This window comes from Nomascus leucogenys, chromosome 3 (genome assembly GCF_006542625.1).
Source record: "Nomascus leucogenys isolate Asia chromosome 3, Asia_NLE_v1, whole genome shotgun sequence".
NCBI classification, from domain to species: Eukaryota; Metazoa; Chordata; class Mammalia; order Primates; family Hylobatidae; genus Nomascus; species Nomascus leucogenys.
Genome location: NC_044383.1, coordinates 130,750,107 through 130,775,419, shown reverse-complemented (window position 1 = coordinate 130,775,419; position 25,313 = coordinate 130,750,107). Strand labels below are relative to the sequence as shown.

At 37.3% G+C, this 25,313-nt stretch overlaps 1 protein-coding gene across 3 annotated transcripts in view; it reads right to left on the bottom strand.

The window, feature by feature from the left end:
- UTRN (utrophin) overlaps window positions 1-25,313 on the bottom strand; it is a 573,765-nt gene that overhangs the window by 141,770 nt on the left and 406,682 nt on the right. For all 3 annotated transcript variants that reach the window (XM_030809793.1, XM_030809794.1, XM_030809795.1), the window contains one exon: window positions 9,382-9,538. In XM_030809793.1, the coding sequence (XP_030665653.1) occupies window positions 9,382-9,538 (157 nt within the window). The remainder of the gene's footprint in view (window positions 1-9,381; window positions 9,539-25,313) is intronic.

Sequence of the window (25,313 nt, the reverse complement as noted above, 5' to 3'; positions counted from 1 at the left end):
AGAGTTTATGTCAAATTAATCAGTATTGTGTTGCTTGAAATAAAGTAATTCAAACTATTACCTTAAGATTAGAGAATGAATTAGAAATCAAGTATAAGGTCCCCTTCTTTCTATGGGAACTTTTAGGGAATAAAAAACCTTGGCTAATATTAGTATCAAGCCATCTGAGGGTTGATCTTGATTGATTCTAATTACATACTTCTGAGCTGTAAGACAAGAGTTCTTTGTAGCTAAAAAGATTTTTAAACTTTATTACAAAAAGGAAAAGACCTAAAAAAGTAGGAAATCAGAAAAAATACTAACAGAATTTATAATAATAGACAAGACTAAATGAACAGAGAAGCAACTTTATTTCAGTAAGCTAAAACATATCTGAAAAAATTGGTTTTAAAAGTTATTTTATGTTCTGTTTAAAGCTACATCATAATGTTATAATTGAAAAGAGTTCTATATTCCCTTAAGGAAGAGATTGGAAATAAATGAGTAAATGAACTAAAAGCTTGCCTGAATTGTAACAAAGTGCTATGGTTTGAATGTCCCCTCCAAAACTCAAGATGAAATTTAAGTGACACTGTGCTGATATTAAGAGGAGCAGCCTTTAAGTGGTGATTAGGTCATGAGGGCTTGACCTTCATGAATGGACTAACGTCATTATCACAGTGGGAGTGGGTTAGTTATAGAGGGAGTGGGCTCAAAGGATAAGTTCAGCTTCCATCTCCTCTCTGTCATGAACACTCTCTTGCCTTTGTGCTTTCCACCATTGGGTGACACAGCAGGAAGACCCTCATCAGATACTGGCCCTTGATTTGAACTTCCCTGCTTCTGGAACTGTGAGCCCAGCCTCCAGAAGTGTGAGCCAAATAAATCTCTATTCTTCATAAATGACTCAGTCCCTGGCATTCTGTTATAGCAGCAAAAGACAGACTAAAACACCAAGGGAGAAATGTTGGGGGTTACAGAAGTGGATGACTGGGCAAAGACAACCTGAGATTTGGGATAACAATGTGCAGTTCAAAGCTCAGCCATAACCTTTTGAGGAATGATTTCTCAAAACACAGAGAACAGGAACTCTAAGTTTAAGGATAAGCAGAGGATCTCCCTTGAATGTAAATTTCATGTAAACAGGGACTGTGTTTTTTTCTATAGCACGACCTCTCTGGTGTCTTAGATCCTAGAAGAACTCAGAGGGGATGAAGGTGTGAGGAGTCAGAGGCCTGAGGAGTTAGAGCCTCTAGAGAAGAAAGGAAAATATGAGAGGCCAGAGGCAAAGCCTCTAAACACTTTATATAAAAAATGGCACTCTTTTTTATTGATTCAGTTTTGGGACTGGAAAATACAGAAGACTTCTTGGTTTATACACGGTCTTGTAAAAGAATCAGTTCTTATAGCACTGTTGCAATTCCAAGTATTGAAGCAATTGCAGAATTACCTTTGGACTACAAATTTACAAGATTCTCTTCAAGCAATTCAAAAACAGCTGGTTACTATCCAAACCTTCCATTGGTCTTATCAAATGATGAGACACTGATAACCAAATAAGTTATCTTTACTGAAAAATGAAGTGAAGACCCATATATGCAGCTAAAAAAAAAGTTAATTTTCAAAAAAATACTGTAAAAGGCTTTAAGAAACGAGTTTTTAATGAAAATTGACCAAGAATTTGATATTTGTCCATAGGTCTCCGTTTTATAAGCCATCTTGATGTTTAACAACTCTTACTATATTAAAATCTCAGTATCCTAGAATTTAAAAGAACCTTATTGAAATTTTCTATACGAATAGTTTTGAGATTAGAATTCACCTGGGGACACACACACACACACACACACACACACATTCACTCTTACACAAATGCCTAGTCCAGCAGTTCTCAAAGTGTAGTCAATAGACTAATAGCATAACATTACCTGAGGACTTGATAATGCACATTTGCGGCCCCACCCAAAACCTGCTGAATCAGAAGCTCTGAAAGTGGGGCCTACCAATCTGTGGCTTAACAAGCCCATCAGGTGACTCTGATTTACACTATAGTTTGAGCTCATATCCTCCAGAGACTGGCTTAATTGGTCTGGGTAAATATAACTGAGCATTGATATCTTTTATATGCCCTAGGAAAGTGCAGCAAGAATTGAAAACAACTGATCTATACCAATTATTTCAATTAATAGCCTCACTGAGTCCAGTGAGATTCAGTGATTTTTCCAAGCTATTAGGTTTTATGCTATTCCTGTGTTCTCCCAAACAAGAAAATAAAGAGACATGATTTCTTCCCTGATCATACAGCAAGTATGGAACAGAGACGGTCTAGAAGTCAACCATCTCAACCTCCATTGTTACCCATTAGGTTTTTTTTCTCTCTAATAATGTTAAAGGCTATTTAATTTATTTCATCAACTTTAACCCTTACATTCTCAACTGAGAACAAAAATTGGTACTTGGGGTGAAAAAAATCTTAGATATGGATTGTGACCTTCCAAAATCATCCTACCTAACAAAATCTTTTGTATTAATTTCTCTCATTAGGAAGAAATTTATAGTTAAAGCTATTTAATTTAATTTGAATTTAATTTTTGTAATTGAAAAGGAGGGTAATGATAAAAAGGTTGAGAAAAAATGCTTTAAAGGGTTTTACAGGTATACTACAATCCAGGATTGCTATGTTCTATGTGCTATGTATAATCCTATTAGTAGCTATTTGTTGAAAGATACTTGGAGCCAAATAATGTTTATAGTATAGGTTCCTGGCTACTCTTTATGCTGTAATTTCACTCTGTCTGTCATGGGCAGTATTAGAAAATACACTGGTTTTCACACACTATCATTATTTTACCGGGATTGTAGTGGAGAATTTAGCATATTGAGGCATGCAATGGAAAAAAAAAGAATTTTGTTAAAATTTGTAAATGTTCAGAAAAATCCCAGATATACAGTGGGATGAGCATCTCTGGGTAGGTAAAAAAAAATTACTGAAAATTTTCCCTCAAAGTCAGTAGCTTTGTTTGATATTTACCAATAAGTATACGATGACATACTTGAAATGTATTTCCAGAATGTCATTGGAATATTATAATGAGAATACATAATCAAGTTTAGGACTAAATGAAAGATGCTGTCTCATGTATGCTTTAAATAGAGAATCGATTTCTTTTCAAAATAAAGCTATCTTTCCTTAAAAAATAAAATAAACTGCCAGGCATATAGTAAGTAAATGAAAGTAAGAGAGGGAAGGAGGGATGAAACCTCAGTTTTCCTTAAACTGCACTGTGCCTCTCATGTTCCTCTACCATAAATAAGAGGACTGGATTCATATTTCTTAGGGTTCTTTCAGTCCAGTAATTGACAATTCTAAATTATACATGCATATACACTAAATAAAGACTTTTCCTGATCAATAGAATATGACAGCAGAGGAAAAGTACATTTTCAAGAACTTAAAAAAAAAAAAGTTGCCCTGAAACATAGAGCAATCTCTTACATACCCATAAGAGATTTTGATTTTAAGAAAAGACTCAGGATAAGTTAGAGACTTATGTTTATGTTCGAACACTGGCCAAAAACTATTAAATAAACTCTTAGGAAGGGAATTCTTGGAAGCAAGGCTAAGGTTAAACTATGCTTAGACTATTCAATAATTATGACTGATGATGTTCAGTAAGATAAATAATTACAGGTAGGTACCACACTTCTTCAAATATTGCTCTAAATCTACAAATGCATAATCATTAGCCCTAATTGTAATAATGTAGATTTATATTAGTATGAATTAATGTTAATTATATATATTTTATATAATATTTATAGTAATGTAATTTTAAAACATTACTCTTGGCAATTGGTAAAGAAGGTTGCTTTTGACAGAATATACATAATTGAATAAAATTATATACTGCCCTTCAGCACTTTACTTTTCCTAAATTGCTTTCATTTCCACTATTTCATTTGATTGTCAGAACAATTCTGTGTAGAAATGGAACTACTTGCTACAGTTTGAATGTCTATGTGCCACCAAAATTTGCAGGTTGAAATCCTAACTCCCATAGTGATGGTATTGGGAGGTGGGTCTTTGGAAGGTGATTAGGGCATGAGTGAGGAGCTGTCATCAATGGGATCAGTATCATATAAAAGACTACCTTCCACTATGGGAGGACACAGTGAGATGACATCATCCATGAACCAGACAGTGGGCCCTTAGCAGACACCAAATCTATTAGTGCACTGATCCTGAACTTCTCCGCCTTCAGAACTGTAAGAAATAAATTTCTGTTGTTTATAAGCCACCCAGTTTATAGTATTTTGTTATTGCAGCCCAAAGGAACTAAGATACTACTTATTTCCATACACTGAAGCTTGGGTAAGTCAAATGACTTTTTCAGGGTCACCCTGGTCATCAGTGACCAGCCAGCCTTTAAATAAAATATTCTCATTCTAGCTCAGTGCCTTTTCTACTACCAGTACCTCACTCACACCTCTAACCCAAATTATCACACCTATGAGGAGCCAACAACCCTCTTTACCTGCCTCTAGTGCACCCTAACCCATGGCCACACACAATTCACAGTAGATTATCTACATTACAGATCTCGTGTCTCACATTAAAAAATGTGACACTGGACTTTCAAACCTTTACTCACAAAGCAACAGCAAATGTCACAACCTATAAAGAAAATATGAAAAATTCATGTTTTTGGGTTTTTTTGTTTTTTGTTTCTTTGAGACGGAGTCTCACTGTGTCGCCAGGCTGGAGTGCAGGGGCGCGATCTTGGCTTACTGCAACCTCTGCCTCCTGGGTTCCAGCGATTCTCCTGCTTCAGCCTCCCAAATAGGTGGAACTATAGGCACACGCCACCGCGCCCAGCTAATTTTTGTATTTTTAGTAGAGGCGGGGTTTCACCATGTTGGCCAGGAAGGTCTCAATCTCTTGACCTCGTGATCTGCCTGCCTCAGCCTCCCAAAGTGCTAGGATTATAGGTGTGAGCCACTGCGCCCAGCCATAAAATTCATCTTTTAAGCTTTTATTTCTTCCCTCGAGTTTTTCTTTTCTGTAGGGGTAATGTCAAACATGATGACAATTAACATACTTATTAATACATGATGGCTACCCTGGAAGGAATCATGGAATCCTCCAGCCCTGTGACTTCAGCAATGACCTACAAAGAATGCTTACCCCAAACCCAGCACACCTTTCTGTATTGTATCATGTTCTAGAGGAAGCAGATAACTGGAGGGTTTTTTCTATAAACTCTGTGAATCTATTTATTCAGCTAATCTATACCGAGTACTAATTTAGCAGAAAGCTAGCATTATACACTAAAGTATTAGTTCTGGAGAATAATATGTTAATATTCATTTCTTTATTGTCCATTTTCAGAAGGCAGCTAAAGAAAAAGATAGGGTGAAAAAGGTGGCTTCATATTCTTTCATAAACTAAGCTAGGAAAGTGACATACTAGAGCAAAAAAGAGGGAACAGACTCAAGTAAAAACAAAAACAAAAATGTGAGGATATATCTCCAGTGCTTAGAATGGTGCTAGGACATAAAAGTTATTCGGTAAGTAGGTTTTAAATGGATGATGAATATATTTGGAGCCAGACAGACCTAAGATCCACCGCTCCACTTGTGCAATGGGTCCCATCCTGTCACTGTTTGAGCTGGTATCCTCTCTCCTGCATCACTGATTCTTCCCACTTCACAGAATCATTCTTACCAGCATAGAACATGCTGAATAATCAAATAATATTAATATATTATTTCATATTTCACTACTCAGCAATGAGTTATAAAACCACTACTTGACCCTACATTCTTTCTTCAGCTACTATCTGATTTTTCTGTTACCTTTGTTGTAAAAGTCCCTAAAATGGTTTTCTGTACTTTTGTTCATATCCTCTCTTGAATCTACTCCAATCATGCTTCCAACTCCATCGTGCCACTGTAACACCTCTTGTCCAAGGTCAACAAGATGGTCTCGAGATGATTAGTTTTCTGTCCTCATCTTATTTAACCTCTCAGCAATATTTGATCCTTGTGATCACTCCCTCCTTCCTAACACACTTTCCTCCTTTGGCATCTTGGACTCTGTTCTCTCTTGGTTCTTCTAGCCTCTGGCTCTTCCTTCTCAGTTTCCTCATTTTCCTCTGAAGTTGTGGCTTCTCGGGGCTCATTTCTTGGAATATTTTTTTCCCCTTGGTACAGTCTCATACAATCTCTCCCTATAGGTGATCTCATCTAATCCCAGGACTGATATACAGGCTGACAATTTTGATCTCTAATCCTGATCTTTCTTCTAACTTCAGATTTATACATCCAACAGCTTAAACATCTATAAGCTTAACATGTCAAACATCGAGGTCTTACATTTCCTTCCCAGACTGCTCCTCCAGCAGTTTTCTTATCTCTCTAAAAGGTACTTCCATTTTCCATTTGGTTTGTCCAAAAATCTTTGAATTCTGACATCTTTGGCTCTTCTTCTCACATTCCACACATCCACTCCACCAGCAAGTTTTGTTGATTCTTTCCAAATGTCTTCAGAAAGCAGTTACTCTTCATCATCTCTCCTGCTATACCCTTTTCCAATTCACCACCACTTGGATTACCGAAATAGTGCTGAACTCCTCTATATTCTACTCTTCAGCATTTACTTATATTATTACATAATATTAGATCACAGCACTATAGATACCTACATCTTCCATGGCTTCCTCTCTCAATGAGTAAAATCCAAAGTCCTTAAGAAAGAATATTCAAGGACCTAAATGATCTGAATCCCTTTCTCCCACCCGCCACCCCAGCTTCATCTCCTATCTAACATATTTAGCTAAATTTTTTCAAACATAGTGGTCTCCCAGCTATTCCTCAAATATGCCCCAAACACTGCAGGCTCTGTGGCCTTTGTGCTCTCTGCCTCCTTTCCCTAAATGTTCTACTTCCAAGAGGGGTTGCTAAGTGCTTACTACATCACTCCAGGTCTCTGTTCAAAAATCACCCAATTTGTGACACTTTCCTGACCTTCTCCATATAAAATAGCACCTTGGCCTATAATCCCACATCCTCCTCTATCTTCTTGACCTTGCTTTATTTTTGTTATTACCGTAGGACATATATATTTATTGCCTATTTGTCTAGTGTCCATCTCTCACAATCAGGTAAGAACCTGGTTTTGTTCATTATTGAGTCACCAGTGACCAGAATATGCTGGTTCGTATTAGGCACTCAATAAATACTTGCTGAATAAATGAACCAATTGTATTACCATCATTATCAGTATTATCTTCATTACCTAAAGGCTTAGGTCTCAAAGACTGAAGCAGAGCAACTGCCTGCAGTGCTCTAAATCCAGGTTACCTTGCTGGGAGGGAAGCCAAAATACAGCCAGGACAGACTGAGAGGCCGATATGTACTTTATGTGCTAAGGCCAGAAGAGGAAAATCATTTCATACCTCAAGATTTGGATTTCAGTAAACACTATTAGCATATGGCCATAAGCAGCTTGTATTCCTTACAGAGCACATCTGTTAGAAGAGCTTTGTGTTATTCTGTTTCATCCCTAATACTGTAACCCACAAAAAGGGACTACTGTATGAATAATTAATAGAAGCAAAAGTTAGAAAAAGTTAGGAAAGAATGTGATTTTCTTAAATCGGTCATTTTAAATCTTCTATTATTATTATTATCTTGCATATCATACATCAACAGTGTTTTCCTTTTTCTTATCTTGGAGCTATTTTCTCTGTCATATTCCTGCTTTGAGTAGAAAGAAAAAAAATACACCCAAATGGTAATTTTAATAATCTAGTCACAAGGGTTCAAAAATCAAATAAATAAATTTCAGGGTCTTATCATTTTGTATTAAAGCAACTTATTACATAAATGACATTTTCCTTTAGGAGATGTGTGCATTCGTGTTTGTCATTTTTAAAATGGAAATAGAATCATAATGTCACCTTAAAGTGACCAGATTTAGAATGAGAACTTTAATTACACGGGAGGAGTAAAAAATACAATAAAATAAGATGATATGTATATACAAGAAAATGGGCATAAAGAGATATTAAAGAAATCAGTGGAAAGTAAACAAAGCACAAATTTAATCACACAAGGATCTAAGGATTAATGTGTCAGTTGATAACATTTCAGCATATCTTTTGGCTAATCAAAGTATAGATTTGCATAGGAACAGAAATTTGAGCAGAATAAAAATGTAATCAAAGAAAAGGCTTGGCTCAGAAAAGTAAAACACATAAAATGATTTTAAATAGTATGGTCTTCATCTGCATTACCTTTTTTTTTTTACTACAAGTCCTTATTTTTCACTTTTATTAAACATAAACAAGACAGTTTGTAATTCCTTATGACTCGATGACTTTTGAATTTAAGATTAAGTTAATTTGTAGTTTAAAAATTTTCTCAGGTTGGGTGAGGTGGCTCACACCTGTAATCCCAGCACTTTGGGAGGCCGAGGCAGACAGATCACCTGAGGTCAGGAGTTCAAGACCAGCCTGACCAACATGGTGAAATCCCGTCCCTAGTAAAAATACAAAAATTAGCCGGGCATGGTGGCATGCACCTGTAGTCCCAGCTACTTGGGAGGCTGAGGCAGGAGAATCGCTTGGACCCAGGAGGTGAAGGTTGCAGTGAGCCGAGATCATGCCACTGCACTCCAGCCTGGGCAACAGAGCGAGACTCCATCTAAAAAAAAAAAAAAAATACAAAATACAAAATTAGCTGGGTGTGGTGGCAGGCACCTGTAGTCCCAGCTACTTGGGAGGCTGAGGCAGGAGAATCACTTGAACCTGGGAGGCGGAGGTTGCAGTGAGCTGTGATCATGCCACTGCACCCCAACCTGGGTGACAGAGCAAGACTTCGTCTTAAAAAAAAAAAAAACAAAGTTAGTGAGGTATGATGGCAGGCACCTGTAGTCTCAGCTACTTGGGAGGCTGAGGCAGAAGAATCACTTGAACCCAGGAGGTGGAGGCTGCAGTGAGCCAAGATCATGCCATTGTACTCCAGCCTGGGCAACAAGAGTGAAACTTGGTAAAACAAACAAACAAAAAACAAAAACAAAAACAAAAAAACCCCAAAAACCTCAATATACTATGATTCTAAAACCTATTAGAAATTTAGATAAACTTCATAATAAGCTAAAAGCAATATTATACTTTAGATACTGGTAGTGTTTGCAAAAAATTTAGTTAAATGTGAAGATAATACAAATGGAAACAATGTATGCACTTTAAATGTCTACTGACAATTAAAAGCAGACGGTGGTGGTGGGGGGAATCCTGTGATAATTGGTTCAACTCTGATACTTATCTATACTTTTATTTCAAATATCTACCTCACTAGAATTTGAATTCAGTGACTCACTATAGGTTACCCACTTACCTTACAATGGTCATACTGGAGCTGTAAGGCTGGAACATCTCCTCCAATAGGCATTTGTTTCTTAAGCTCTTCATCTTTCATATTCAGCCATTTGATCAATTCTTCTAAAGACATCAGCAACCTGTTCCACTTCTCAGCACTGGCCTCCAAATGGGCCCTGTTGAGAGATAATAATAATAATAATAACCACATTTAGAAATGCAAATTACATTCACAAAATTATCTACCTTCCTTTAGCATAATAATCTTATCTGACCAAGTAATGTTTACTTCCACAAAAGAGACTGACTCCTTGTAAATACATATATATGTATTTATAATATACATATATATGGATAATATACATCTATACAATATGTATATTACATAAATATATATATATTTACACATATGTATACACACATATATCCATTTCCTGTAAGAAACAGCTATTTTGAATAGGCTATAATATTCAGAGGACTTATCGGTAATAACTAACAAAATTTAAAACACAGACCTATACAAAACGAAGGCTTTCAAGAAGGATGTCCATGATAGAATGTAAAATTATAAACCAAGTTTTGATAGTTTATGTATAGTATATATGCACATCCAAATATATTTTTTCTCATTTTCTCTATACATGGAGAGAGAGAGGAAAATAACCACTAAGAGCACAGTAAATACCTAATTTTATCTATTTTTACACCATTTAAGGATTTACAACAGACTCATAATATTTTTCTTTCCAGAAAAAAAAAAAGCACCGACTAATTTTTTTTTTTTTTTTTTTTTTTTTTTGAGACAGAGTATTGCTGTGTCGCCCAGGCTGGAGTGCAGTGGCGCAATCTCGTCTCACTGCGACCTCCGCCTCCTGGGTTCAAACTATTCTCTATTCTGCTGCCTCAGCCTCCTGAATACAGCTGGAATTACAGGCATGCACCACCATGCCCAGCTAATTTTTGTATTTTTAGTAGAGACAGGGTTTCACCATGTTGTTCAGTCTGGTCTGAAACTCCTGACCTCATGATCCACCCGCCGGGGACTCCCAAAGTGCTGAGATTACAGGTGTGAGCCACCGCGCCCGGTCTTGGTTAACTTTTTTAGGAATGGAAATTACTGATGTGTTACTTTCTCTTGTAACCAAAAACTCCTTCTCTTGTAACCAAAAAGCAGAACAATAGCAACGTTTACCTCAAAAAGTTGGAAAATAATCAAGCATTGCTTCAACAGGATACTATTTGGCTTAAGGTCGACCAATGTCTAGTGACAAATGACCAGTGTGAATAGAGAACAGTTGGGCAAAAGTCACTGCAGTACTTTATACTCTCATTTAAAGGTGAGGTCTTTGTTTCAATAATAATTTCTGCATTTAACACAGAAATGCACCTTCAGATTCTTAGATTATGAACTCCATAATCACAGATATGTTTAGGAAATACATTTTTATGTGGTTAAGTTTCCAATAAGAGCAAAGGCCCTTGAGAATAGGAGTGTAAATCTATGCACATGTTCCTTTTTTGCTCTTGTTAGCCTCAGGCCCACTGGTGGGCTGGATTTGAAAATATGGGTCAGTCAGAAACAACTCCAGCGACTCAAGGAATCGAACTGGATTTGACTCAATCCTGCATCACCCCAGAGGGCAGACTGTGAATGTGGGCTTATGCCTCAACTTGGGGAAATGGAATTACTGTGACTGCCCATGATCTTTGAGGTTTAGAGGTGTAACAAGGCACATGTCTGCCTTTCATCAGCATATTCTGATTAAAAAAAGCTAAATGTGAAATAATAAAAAAAAGTTTAAATACAGAACGAAGTTCAAAGCATTTTGTAAATCTCTGAGAACAGTATGATTAGAAAATTTATTTTCTTGTATTTACTATCAGTTCTATTTATTCCACAGGTGCTACAATTGAACGCGTTTTACAAAACTGTGGTTAACAAGGTCCTGATTCTGCTTGGGCTCCAGCTTTTCTGTGTTCATATTGATAAACTTTAGGCCAAATATGTAATTACCTTTCCCTGATAACTAATAATTTCATTTGTCACAGAGCAGAACTAAATAATTTCAATTATATTAACTGAAAATTCTCTCTGTAGTTCTAAGGCATTTTGCAGCAAGTAAATTTGACTGAGCTACTGCAATTTCTTTCCAATATTTTTAATTGCAAAACCAGCTAGAAATCAGATGTCCTCAATCAAGAAGCACTTGAGTGTCTCCGTGTGCAAAACATTTATACGTGTTCCCTGTCCTTTTATTTCAGATGATTTGATCCTGCATCTTCAATGTCTGTAGTTTAACTCGATAATCAATAACTAAATCACACATTATATTCCTTTGAAATTGAGTTGCAAACACTTATTGTATTGAAATGCACACAAACATATTTTCCAATGCAGTCTTCTTTGACTGCACAGAAATAATGAAACTGATTACTGAAACTTACAGTATTTAGAATCTGAAGAACTATCTGTTAATTATAAGGATGAAGACAATATTTTTTAAAAGAAATGCTGAAGTGGCTTTGAAATAAAAACGAAAACATTGGTATATGTCTGCTTCTCTGCATCTTTGATTTTCCACAGTAAAAAGCAAGTTGATCTGGCAGAATCTTTGTCTGGCAAATCTGCTCTGGTTATTCTCAAATAGATTATAACTATGTGTTTAGTGGATTACTACCATATGCCCAAATAAATGCATGCTTCTGTAGTAGCCTTCAGTGTTCTAGTTTCCTTTTAATTCTTTCATCTTGAAAGATGAAAGCCTTTTCTTGGGCAACAGGTTGAATGCTTTGTAAGAAGAAACTTTAAATTTGTGTTCAGCTTAGTGGTACTTTCTCAATTATCCTATAAACATTTTAAAACTCAAATTTCTCTAAGACTATTGATAACTAGTGATCAACCAGATTTTCAAAATCTTCACATAAAACATTTCTTTATCAAACATATCTGTGGGCATTCATATTTTTAAACAATTGACTTATTCTAACATCTCGGCTGCTTCAGTTCACTCCTTTAGTACTTTGATATGTACAAAGCAATAAACACTTTTATTGACTGTATTATCAACCTAGGATGATGTCTACTACAGAATATCTTTTACACAAGTTACCCCTTTTAAAATTGAATCATTTTTTACAACTCTATAAGCATTTTTAAGTGACCAGTTATTCTTAAAAAATGTAATGCAAAAACGTGTTAGAAGGTAAAGAGACCCATAAAAATGGTACTTCATCATTTAAGCATAGTAGAAAGGAATTATGGAAGTAACTACAAACCAGTATCTGTTTTAAATCAGCAAAAGCCTCCACCTTTCAAACAAACTGTATCTTCAAGCAAGTTATTATTCCTTCTCCCAGTGTACAGATATAAAAGGAAATAGTGTGAGTGAGTGTGAGAAGGAGCATTGGTTAAAATAAAATACAGTTTTTCATTTACTCAGTACAAGCAAACATTTACGGAGCACCCACTCTGGCAGAGATATCCCATCCTCTGTTGTGTAATGACTACCCAGAATCAAATGTCCAATTCGGTATTCTTACTACAAAAGTATATATATATTTTTTGGTTTATGGTAAAATCTCCAAACTATAGGGTTATAATGAAAGAAAATACCTTAATTAGTCCAAGAATAACAAGTAACTTTAAAAGATTGTTCCTGCTCCCAGGAAAGGAATTAAGACATATTAGGAGAAAAGAGTCGAGTCTTCAGAATTCAGTCTGACTGTGCTGAAAAGAACATCAAAGCCATGATTCCAATATGGTAGACATCAGCAGCATGTGGCTATTTAAATTTTAATTTAGGATAAATAAAATGAGTACATTTTGAAATTCAGATTATCAGTTGCACTGGTCACATTGCAAGTGTTCAGTAGGCCACATATGGCTAGCGGCTATTGTATTAACCAGTGTAGATATAGATAATTTCTATCATTGGAGAAAGTTCTATTAGAATGTGCTACACTAGAGACACCAGAAAAAAAAAGAGAGCAGTTGAATCTTCCTCTATTAGATATGGAAAAAAAATGGTTAGGAAAAGCAACTATCTAAGGCTAAACATAGTGTCAACGACATTGTAAAATGTGGTAACATTAGATTTAAATGATGATGTTAAAGGTTAATCTTCTCTAAGGGCTTTTAAAAAGGTGCCCTGAATTTTTAAGAGACTCATAAAAGAAAGGGAAGATAGAATTTTATCTTTGAACTCTGTTTTCATTAGATTTGACAATTTTACTGGCCTTTGAAACCATATGTTAATAACGATCTATATTAAACATCATTATGCTGATAAATGGATATTTAATTAACACAATCTCAAATTAAATAAGTTTAACATGAAAATTTAAACCCATGTCATCCACAGCACAGAACTTATTAGTGTATTTCCAATTCACATTTTTCCAGTGAGTAAAAAATATAATCAAAGTTCCTGACAGCCTGTCTTCTAGGTGACATTTCAAATCATTAGCATTCTTCTCTTGTACAGATTGAAGTGAAATTTATCATTGTATGTATTGTTTTAGATGCTAAAGAAGATGTAGAATGTTGGATTTTGGTATATAAAAAGTTTAGGCCGGGCGCAGTGGCTCACGCCTGTAATCCCAGCACTTTGGGAGGCTGAGGCGGGTGAATCACGAGGTCAGGAGTTCAAGAGCATCCTGGCCAACTCGGTGAAACCCCATGTCTACTAAAAATACAAAAAAATTAGCTGGGCGTAATGGCGGGCGCTTGTAATCCCAGCTACTTGGGAGGCTGAGGCAGGAGAATCACTTGAACCCAAGAGGCAGAGGTTGCAATGAGCTGAGATCATGCCACTGCACTCCAGCCCTGGCAACAGAGTGAGACTCTGTCTCAAAAAAAGAAAAAAAAAAAGTTTAATCATGGCTATCCAAAAAGACTGAAAAATAATGTTCAAGATATTAACCTATGGTATTGAGCCACATATTATTACATTGTTCCAAGGGCTGCACCATGGTCAAAGAAGGTAATACCTGTAAAACACTTAGGGTAGATCTAGCATATAAATATTCAATAAATATTAGCTGTTATTATGATCTTGGCAGACATTTTCGTTTTAAAAAATTATGATAAATTACAGCAAATGTTCCCTGCCATGACATTTTATGCTATAAAAACTTTAATGTCAACTTTAGCACAATAAAAGCATAATGTGAAATACAGAACCAATGCATATTAAATACTCCAAGTAGCATAAAGAGTATCAATCAGATGGCCTCATTCTCAAAACAAAACAAAACAAAATGAAGGCCACCTGCAGAGAGAGAATTTGGGGACTAAAAAGGATCAAAATCTTTTAAAATAGGCATGGCAATATCAGAGCAGAACTATAGGAGACTGAGACACAAAAAAACCATTCGAAAGATCAACTTATCCAGGAGCTGGGTTTTTGAAAAAAAAAATAATAAGATAGACTGCTAGCAAGACTAATAAAGAAGAGAGAAGACTCAAATAAACACAATCAGAAATGACAAGAGGGATATCACCACTGACCCCACAAAAATACAACCATCAGGGAATATTATGAACACCTCTATGCACATAAACTAGAAAATCTAGAAGAAATGGATAAATTCCTAGACACATACATTCCCCCAGGACTGAACCAAGAAAAGACTGAATCCCTGAACAGCCCAATAATGAGCTCTGAAATTGAGTCAGTAATAAATAGCTTAGCACCCAAAAAAAGCCCAGGACCAGATGGATTCACAGCTGAATTCTACCAGTTGTACAAAGAAGAGTTGATACCATTCCTAATGAAACTGTTCCACAAAATTGAGGAGGAAGAACTCCTCCCTAACTCATTATATGAGGCCAGCATCATCCTGATACCAAAACCTGCCAGAAACACAACAACAACAAAAAAAACTTTAGGCTAATATCCTTCATGAACATCAATTCAAAAATCCTCAGCAGAACACTGGCACACCAAATCCAGCAGCACATGAAAAAGCTAATCTACCACGATCAAGTAGGCTTTATCCCTAGGATGCAAGGTTGGTTCAACATACACAAATCAATAAATGTGATTCATCACATAAACAGAACAAGACAAAAACCACATGATTATCTCAATACATGTAGAAAAGGCTTTCAACAAAATTCAACATCCTTAGGTTAAAAATTCTCAACAAACTAGATATTGAAGGAGCATACCTCTAAATACTAAGAACCATCTACAACAAACCCACAGCCAACATCATACTGAATGGGCAAAAGCTGGAAGCATTCCCCTTAAAAACTGGCACAAGACAAGGATGCCCTCTCTCACCACTCCTTCAACACAATATTGGAAGTCCTGGCCAGGGCAATCAGGAAAGAGAAAGAAATAAAGGGCTACCAAATAGAAAGAGGGGAAGTCAAACTATATCTGTTTGCAAGTGACAAGATTCTATATCCAGAAAACTTCACAGTCTCAGCCCAAAAGCTCCTTAAGCTAATAAACAACTTCAGCAGCATCTCAGGATAAAAAATCAATGTGCAAAAATCACTAGCATTCCTACATATCAACAACAGTCAAGCTGAGAGCCAAAGCAGGAACACAATCTCATTCACAACTGCCACAAAAAAAAATAAAATACTTACAAATATAGCTAACCAGGGAAGGGAAAGATCTCTACAAGGAGATCTATAAAAAAATCAGAGACAACACAAACCAATAGAAAAATATTCCATGCTCGTGGATAGGAGGGATCAATATCATTAAAATGACCATACTGCCCAAAGCAACTTATAAATTCAATGCTATTCCTATTAAACTACCAATAATGTTCTTCACAGAACTAGAGAAAACTATTTTAAAATTCATATGAAACCAAAAAAGAGCAAAATAGTCAAGGCAATCCTAAGCAAAAAGAATAAAGCTGGAGGCATCATAATACCTGACTTCAAACTATACTACAGGTCTATAGTAACCAAAACAGCATGGTACCAGTACAAAAATAGACACATAGACCAATGGAACAGAATAGAGAACTCAGAAATAAGGCTGTATGCCTACAACTATATGATCTTTGACAAAGCTGACAAAAATAAGCAATGGGGAAATGATTCCCTATTCAATAAATGTTGCTGGGTAACTGGCTAGCCATATGCAAAACATTGAAAGTGGACCTCTTCCTTATACCATATAAAAAAACTAAACTCAAAATGGATTAAATACTTAAATGTAAAACCCAAAACTATATAAAAAAAAAAAAACCGAAAGAAAACTGAGGCAATACCATTCTACACATCAGAATGGGCAAAAATTTCATGATGAAGACACCAAAAGCAACTGCAACAAAGGCAAAAATTTGATAAATGGGATCTAATTAAGCTAAAGAGCTTCTGCACAGTAAAAGAAACTATCAACAGAGTAAACATACAGAATGGGAAACAACTGTTGCAAACTATGCATCTGACAAAGGTCTAATATTGAGCATCTATAAGGAATGTAAACAAATTTACATGGAAAAAACAAACACCATAAAAAGTGGGCAAAGGACATGAACAGACACTTTGCAAAAGAAGATATATATATGCAGCCAACAAGCATATTAAAAAAAAAATCAACATCACTGATCATTAGAGAAATGCAAATCAAAACCACAATGAGATACCGTCTCACACCAGTCAGAATGTCTATTAGTAAAAAGTCATATTTAAATATAACAGATGCTGACAAGGTTGAGGAGAAAAAGGAACACTTTTACACTGTTGGTTGGAGTGTAAATTAGTTCATCTGTTGAGGAAGACAGTGTGGCGATTCCTCAAAGATCTAAAAACATAAATACCATTTGACCCAGCAATCCCATTACTGGGTATATACCCAAAGGAATATAAATCATTCTATTATAAAGACACATGCACATGTATGTTCATTGTAGTACTATGCACAATAGCAAAGACATGGAATCAACTTAAATGCCCATCAATGATAAGACTGGATTGAAAAAATGTGGTACATATACACCATGGAATACTATGCAGCCATGAAAAAGAACAAGACCATGTTCTTTGCAGGAACAAGGATGAAGCTGGAGGCCATTATCCTCAGCAAACTAATGCAGGAACAGAAAACCAAATACCACATGTCTTCACTTATAAGTGGGAGCTAAATGATGAGAACACATGGATACATAGAAGAGACCAATAAACACTGGAGCCTATCAGAGGATGGAAGATGGGAGGAGGGAGAGGATCAGTAAAAATAACTATAGGGTACTAGGCTTAATGCCTGAGTGATGAAATAATCTGTGCAACAAGCCCCCATGACACTAGTTTACCTATATAACAAACCTGTACATGTACACTGAACTGAAAATAAAAGTTAAATAAAATAAACATGAAATCTAAATAATAAATAATTTAAAAATAAAATAGACAAGGTGGTGAATATAATAGAAAATCATTGAAAATCACACCAATTGCAAGTAGAAAGTATCAAATTATAGCAGGATCAATGTTACCATTTTTCACTTTCTAGTGCAACACTAGGCAGAATCCAAGATTAAAGGCAAGGGATAGAGAGGGTGTGGACATTGGAATGTCAGAGACTGGGAAATAGAAGAAGTTAAAAGGGAAAGGAAATTCAAGGTCCTGACACTGCTGAAGTATCTTATGATGGGCTCCAACTAAATAGAAGGGATTAATAGAGTCTGAAAAGAGGAAGGGTTTAAGCAACTGAAGATTAGAAGATGTGAAAATTCAGGAAAAAAAGGAATAAATGTTTAAAAGCTGGAGAATTTGACAGTTGAAAATACTGGAGGATGTACATTTTAATATAATCAAGTTGGGGTCGGGTGCAGTGGCTCACACCTGTAATCCTAGCACTTTGGGAGGCCGAGGAGGGTGGATCACTTGAGGCCAGGAGCTTGAGAGCAGCCCAGCCAATATGGCGAAACCTCGTCTCTACTAAAAATACAAAAATTAGCTGGGCATGGTGGCATGTGCCTGTATTTCCAGCTACATGGGAGGCTGAGGCATGAGCATCCTTGAACCTGGGAGATGGAGGTTGTAGTGAGCCAAGATTGCACCATTGCACTCCAGCCTGGGCAACAGAGCAAGACTCTGTTTCATAAATAAATAAATAATCAAGTTGAAATATTGTAGATCTAGCATATAAACTGAATAAAACTTTTTTTCCCCTAGATGGTGAATTGGAAGCATTGTTAGCACGCCTCTTCCACTTGGAAAGACAAAATAGTGTGTAAAGATTCATACTGTGAACTTATTTCCAAGAAGCAACACAGGAACTTAACAAGAAAACTGACAGACACCACAGACCCTTTGAAAGAAGCAGCAGGCTGCAGTGTATATTATGAGCCAGGCCAAAAATTGTAAGTCCCCAGAGTGTGAAAAAGGGAGAAACTGTCTACAGGATATACACACCCACTGGGGAACCTGGCAATCCAGGTCAGGGGAAAGGCCTTAACCCTACCCAGCTCCGGAGCTGATGTAGTGAGCAATGGGGAGTAGATGAGAAGGAACCACATTGGGATGTGCTGTGTGTGCACTCCCAGTCTCCAGAGGGATGAAGGGAAGTCATTCCTGATCCTATGTCACAGGAGACCTCGTGGAAGTCAGCCAATTAACTCAGGCACGGGTCGCAGGTTAAGAGAAGCTCCCAACTGAGATTCATGATATAAACTTGAGTGGGCATAGGAGCTGGGTGCCCCTGCTTCATGGGCAGATGAGGATGGGCATGGCCTGAAAGCCCTGCAGTTTCCATCTCCACTGGAAAAGCTTATGATCTGGGGCAGTTTTGAGTTTGAGTGCAGACTGGCTGGAACATTGCTAGCTGTTGCCGCTAGAGAATGCTGCAGATGGAAGACCTGCCTTGCCAAGTGCAGGGAAGCTAGGTGGGTCTTATTGCGCCAGCTACACCCCACTCCTCATTTGCACTCTTCTATGCAGCAGAGGCAGCTGTGCCCCTCCTTGGAACCCTACCCCAGCAGCCAGCAAACTGTCCTCCAATCCCACTAGGGCTGCTGCTTGCGTCTGCCTGTAGAGAGCCAGAGCATGGACTTGCCTGATCCACCTCCCTCCTGGTTTTGCCCCTTCACTCCTCCTGGTAGCTGAACACACACACACAAGAAAAACCAGAAACTTTTGGGAGCTCTATGGCCCCTCCCATTGCTTGGGACACCAGAGTACCTCCCCTGGGTAACATAAGGCAAAGCATAAATCCCACCAGTACCACCACAGCCAGTGCCCTTTTCCAAGTGCCACCTCCTAGCTGGAGGCCAACTGACACAGTCCATGATAGCACCTGCAAGGAGAATAACACCGCACCAGGAAGGGGAAAACTTGTGTGACCTTGGCCATTACCATTACCTGCATCACCCTGGCTAACCAGGAGGACCTGAGTCTGCCCAGGGGACCCGTTCATTACTATTACACATGGCATGTGAGAAAGCCAACACACTAAGGCTATTTATAACCAAGGAATATCACAGAGTCTACATCACTCCTCTGCAACCCCCCTCAGAGCTGGTGCTGGCACCCACTGCTGTGAGACTTCGGGACAGGTCACATCACTGGATCCCTTGCAGACATTCCCCCCGCACCAGCCTGGATTGTGGCAGTCCAAATTGGTTGCTAGACCGAGTGGAGCGGCAGCATTCACAGTAGTCTGGCCCTCAGGGATTCCCACTCCTGGGGGAAAGAGGGAGTGCTCCAAATCAAGGGAGCAACCTGTGGGACAAAGAATGACAAAAGAATGAAGACGGCAGGCCTTGAGTCCCAGACATTTCCACCTGCGGGAAGTTTCTTTCAGCAGAGGCATGGGTGTAATGCTGGGCTCAGTGGAGAAAGTCTGCAGCTCTGCCCCAACAGTCAGGCAGCCCTGGTGCTAATGAAGGGTCTTGGAGGAGGGGACTTCTCTCCTTCACTCACCATTGCAGACACACCTGGTGCTGCTCCCACAGGAGCCTGGCGTGGGTGCACCTGTAGACAACCATTCTAGAAGAGTGGGGTGACTGCCTCCCCACAAGGGAAGTGCCTTCCAGGTTCAGGCTTACCTGAGGGGTAGAGTCACAGTCCCTCTCTATATGTAACATCAGCATTCCTACAGATGGAAAGAGGTGCCTGTGTCATCTGAATAGCCAGGAAACTGGGTCAGGAGAGTGACTGGGTAGTGGGGCTTTCTTGCTGGCCTGACAGGAGGGCTGAGGTAGCTTCCTCCCTTTTCCCTGAAAAGACCTCAGTTCATTTCCCTGAGAAATCCCCCAGCTGCCTCTGTCAAGGCTGGGACCTCTGTGCATCACTGGGTATTACATTACCCACCTGTTTGGTTTTTACTCATGGACACCTCCACTATTGCCCTGAAACCTGAACTGTTCAACCTAGGAAATGAAATACTGGATAAAATAAATAAGTGCACACCACTGGGGAATGAGATAACCTTCACGAGACCACTGCCATTCCAATGCCACAGGAGACAGTGAACCTACTCACACACCAAGCACATTACTACTACAATAAGTATCTGAGAAAGCCATCATACAGACTCTATAACCAAGGAAATCATACAGAGTCTTCACCCCTGAACGCATGCAGAGCTGAATTAGGTTACAATAAACCAGAATCATTAAAGTCACATCCTCAAGGAGAGAAAAAGAAATTTAAAAGAACACATAGTCAAATCAAAAATAAATTCAAAAATAATTAGAATAAATAGTCTTCTGCAATGAGAAGGAGCCAGAAAAATAATTCCAGTAATATGACCAAACAGGGTTCTTTAACACCACCAAATGATCACACTAGCTCTCCAGCAATAAATCCTAATCAATATGAAATCTTTGGAAATACCAGATAAAGAATACAAAAAGGATGACTATTAAGTTACTCAAGGAGATACAAGAGAAAGGTGAAAAACAACACAAAGAAATTATAAAACCAATTCAGGATATGAATGAAAAATTTTCTAATGAGATAGATTTAAAAAAACACAACTTCTGGAAATGGAATACATATTTAAGGAATTACAAAACGCAGTGGAAAGTTTTAATAGATTAGACTAAGTATAAGAAAGAATTTCAGAGCCTTGTCAAAATTCTGTCAAAAGCCTGTCAAAAGACAAGGCTTTCAAATTAACCCAATCAAACAAAATTAAAGAAAAAAGAATGAAAAGAAATGAACAAAGTTTTCAAGAAATATGGGATTATGTAAAAGGGCCAAATCTAAGAATCACTGGTGTTCCTGAGGGAGAAGAAAAACCAAATAGTTTGGAAAACTTATTTGAGGAAATAACTGAGGAAAACTTCTCTAGCCTTGCTAGAGATTCAGACACCTAAATACAAGAAACACAAAGCAGCCCTAGGAGATTCACTACAAAAAGGACATCAGCAAAGCGTATGGTCATCAGGCTATCTAATGTCAACATGCAAGAAACAGTTCTAGGAGCACTGAGACAAAAGCATCAAGTAACCTATAAAGAAAAACTTATCGAATGAACAGCAGACTTAGCAGACTGCTAAGTCAGACTCAGTGGAAACCTTACAAGCTAACAGGAATTTGGATCCTACCTCTAGCCTCTTTAAACAGAAAAAAACCGTCAGTCAAGAATTTTGTATTCAGCAAAACTAAGTTTCATAAATGATGGAGAAATAAAGTATTTTCCAGACAGCCAAATGCCAAAGGAATTTGTCATATGTATATATATTTAGGATTATATCTTCTTGTTTGATTATTTCATTATTATATAATAACCTTCTTTGTCTTTTTTTGATTGTTTTTACTTTAAAGTCTGTTTTATCTAATGTTAGAATAGCTACTCCTCTTCACTTTTGGTTTTCAATTGCATATGTTTTCACCCTCTTTACCTTGAGTCTATAAGTATCCTTATGTGTTAGGTGAGAAAGAGAAAATTTTCTCTAACTCATTCTATGAAGCCATTATCACTGTGATACCAACACCAGGAAACAATATAACAAAAAAAGTACAGACCAATATCCCTGATGAACATAGATGCAAAAATCCTCAACAAAATACTAGTAAACCAAATCCAACAGCACATCAATAAGATAACTCACCAAAACCAAGCAGGTTTCATCCCAGGGACGCAGGAATGGTTCAACATATGCAAGTCAATACAAGACCAGCCACACAAGAAATGCTAAAAGGAGTTCTCAACCTTGAAACAAAAGGTGATTATGCCCCAGAACAGAACCTTCTGAAAGCATAAAACTCACAGCGTCTATAAAACAATAACACAATAAAGAAAACAAAGTGTCTAGGTGACAATCAACATGATAACTGAAACAGTGCCTCACATCTTAATAATAACATTGAACATAAATGGTCTAAATTTCCCACCTAAAAGACATAATGGCAGAATGGATAAAAACAAACCAAACTGTCTCTTCAAGACACTCACCTAACACATAAGGATTCTTATAGACTCAAGGTAAAGTGGTGGAAGAAAATATGACATGCAAATGGCAACCAAAAGTGAACAGTAGTAGCTATTCTTATATCAGATAAAACAGACTTTAAAAGCAACAACAGTTAAAAAAAAGACAAAGAAGGTCATTATATAATGACAAAAGGATCAATCCAACAAGAAGATACTACAATCCTAAACATACATGCGTCTAGCTCTGGAGCTACCAAATTCATAAAACAATTACTACTAGGCCTAAGAAAAGAGAAAGACTGCAGCACATTAACAGTAGGGGACTTCAACACTATACTGACAGCACTAGACACATCATTGAGGCAGAAAGTCAACAAAGAAACACTGGACTTAAACTGCACTCTAGAACAAGTGCACTGAACTGCTTTTTACAGAACATTCTACTCAAGAACTGAAGAATATACAATCCTCTCATCAGCATATGGAACATTCTCCAAAATACATAAGGCCACAAAACAAGTCTCAATTAATTTTTAAAAATCAAAATTATATCAAGCATCTTCATAGACCAATGAAGCAGAATAGAGAACCTAGAAATACAGCCAAATACTTACAACCAACTGATTTTGAGAAAGCACACAAAAACATAAATTGGAAAAAGGACATGCTATTCAATAAATGATGCTGGGAAAACTGGAAAGTCACATGTAGAAGAATGAAACTGAATTCCTATTTCTCACTATATACAAAAATCAACTCAACATGGATTAAAGACTTAAATCTAAGACCTGAAACCATTAACAATTTTAGAAGAAATTCTAGGAAAAACTCTACTGAAAATTGGCCTAGGCAAAGAATTTATGACTAAGACCCCAAAAGCAAATGCCAATGTAGCAAGAACAAAAATAAATAAATGGGACCTACTTAAACTAAAATGCTTCTGCACAGCAAAAGAAATAATCAACAGAGCAAAAAAACAACCTACAGAATGGGAGAAAATATTTGTAAACAATGCACCCAACAAAGAACTGATATCCAGAATCTACAAGGAACTCAAATTAGCAAGAACAAAAACAAATAATCCTATTAAAAAGTGGGCAAATGACATGATTAGACATTTCTCAAAAGAAGATATACAACTGGGCAACAAACATATGAAGAAACACTCAATATCACTAATCCTCAGGGAAATGCTGGTAAAACTACCTTACCCTGACCAGAATGGCCATTACTAAAAAGTCAAAAAATAATAGATGTCGATGAGGATGTGGTGAAATGGGAATGCTTATACACTGCTGAGAATGCAAATTAGTACAATCTCTAAGCAGATTCCTCAAAGAACTAAAAGTACATCTACCATTTGATCTAGCAATACCACTGCTAGGTATCTACCAAAAGGAAAAGAAGTCATTATGTCAAAAAGATACTGGCACTCATATGTTTATCACAGCACAATCCACAATTGCAAAGATTTGGAACCAACCTAAGTGTCTATCAATCAATGAGTGAATAAGGAACATGTGGTATGTGTATACCATGAAATACCACTCAGCCATAGAAAAGAATAAAATAATGTCTCTTGCAGCAACTTGAATGGAGCTAGAGGCCATTATTCTAAGTAAAGTAACTCAGGAATGGAAAACCAAACACTGTATGATCTCACTTATAAGTGGGAGATAGGCTATGGGTATGCAAAGGCATATAGAGTGATATAATGGACATATGAGACTCAGAGGTCGGGGAGGTTACCAGGGCAGTGAGAGATAAAAAAAAAAACTACCAAATGGGTACAATGTACAGTACTCAAGTGATGGGTGCACTAAAATCTCAGACTTCACCGCTATACAATTCATCCTTGTAACTAAAATCACCTGTACCCTTAAAGCTATTGAAATTGTAAAACTTTTAAAAAATAAGTAAGTAAAAAATAAAAATGAACTGGATAAAACTATAAAGTTAGATAAGAGTAGATAGATAGGTCCAGTATATAATAAGCTAATGAAGTCCCTGGATAGGACTCATAACTTTAATGTGAAGGAGAGCTATTTTACTGATGAGGTTGTAAACAATTCTTACTTGATTTGATACAACAGAGGGCTCTTCACTAACTAATAGGGGAAAACCAATTGCATTCGGATGCACATGGCCAGGTCGAATGTAATAAAATAAAATGTGTACTCTGGAAAACAGTCTGCCCTTGATCTCCTGGAGATTATCTCAGGGATGCCAAGATGACAGGAAATGTTAACTGAGTCCCAGTGTGACAAGATATATGGGACTTAGAACAGGGATAAAGGCATTTACAGATAAAGTAAAAAGAAACTTGGAAATCAAAATATAAAAAGTTATGAATATGGATATTGGCACCAACAATAATAGCTGAGAAAAGGATGGAGAATAAAAGGTAAATGGGGCTGGGCATGGTGGCTCACGTCTGTAATCCCAGCACTTTGGGAGGCCAAGGCGAGTGGGTCACCTGAGGTCAGGAATTTGAGACCAGCCTGGCCAACATGATGAAACCTCGTCTCCACTAAAAATACAAAAATAAGCTGGGTGTGGTGGCAGCCACCTGTAATCCCAGCTACTCGGGAGGCTG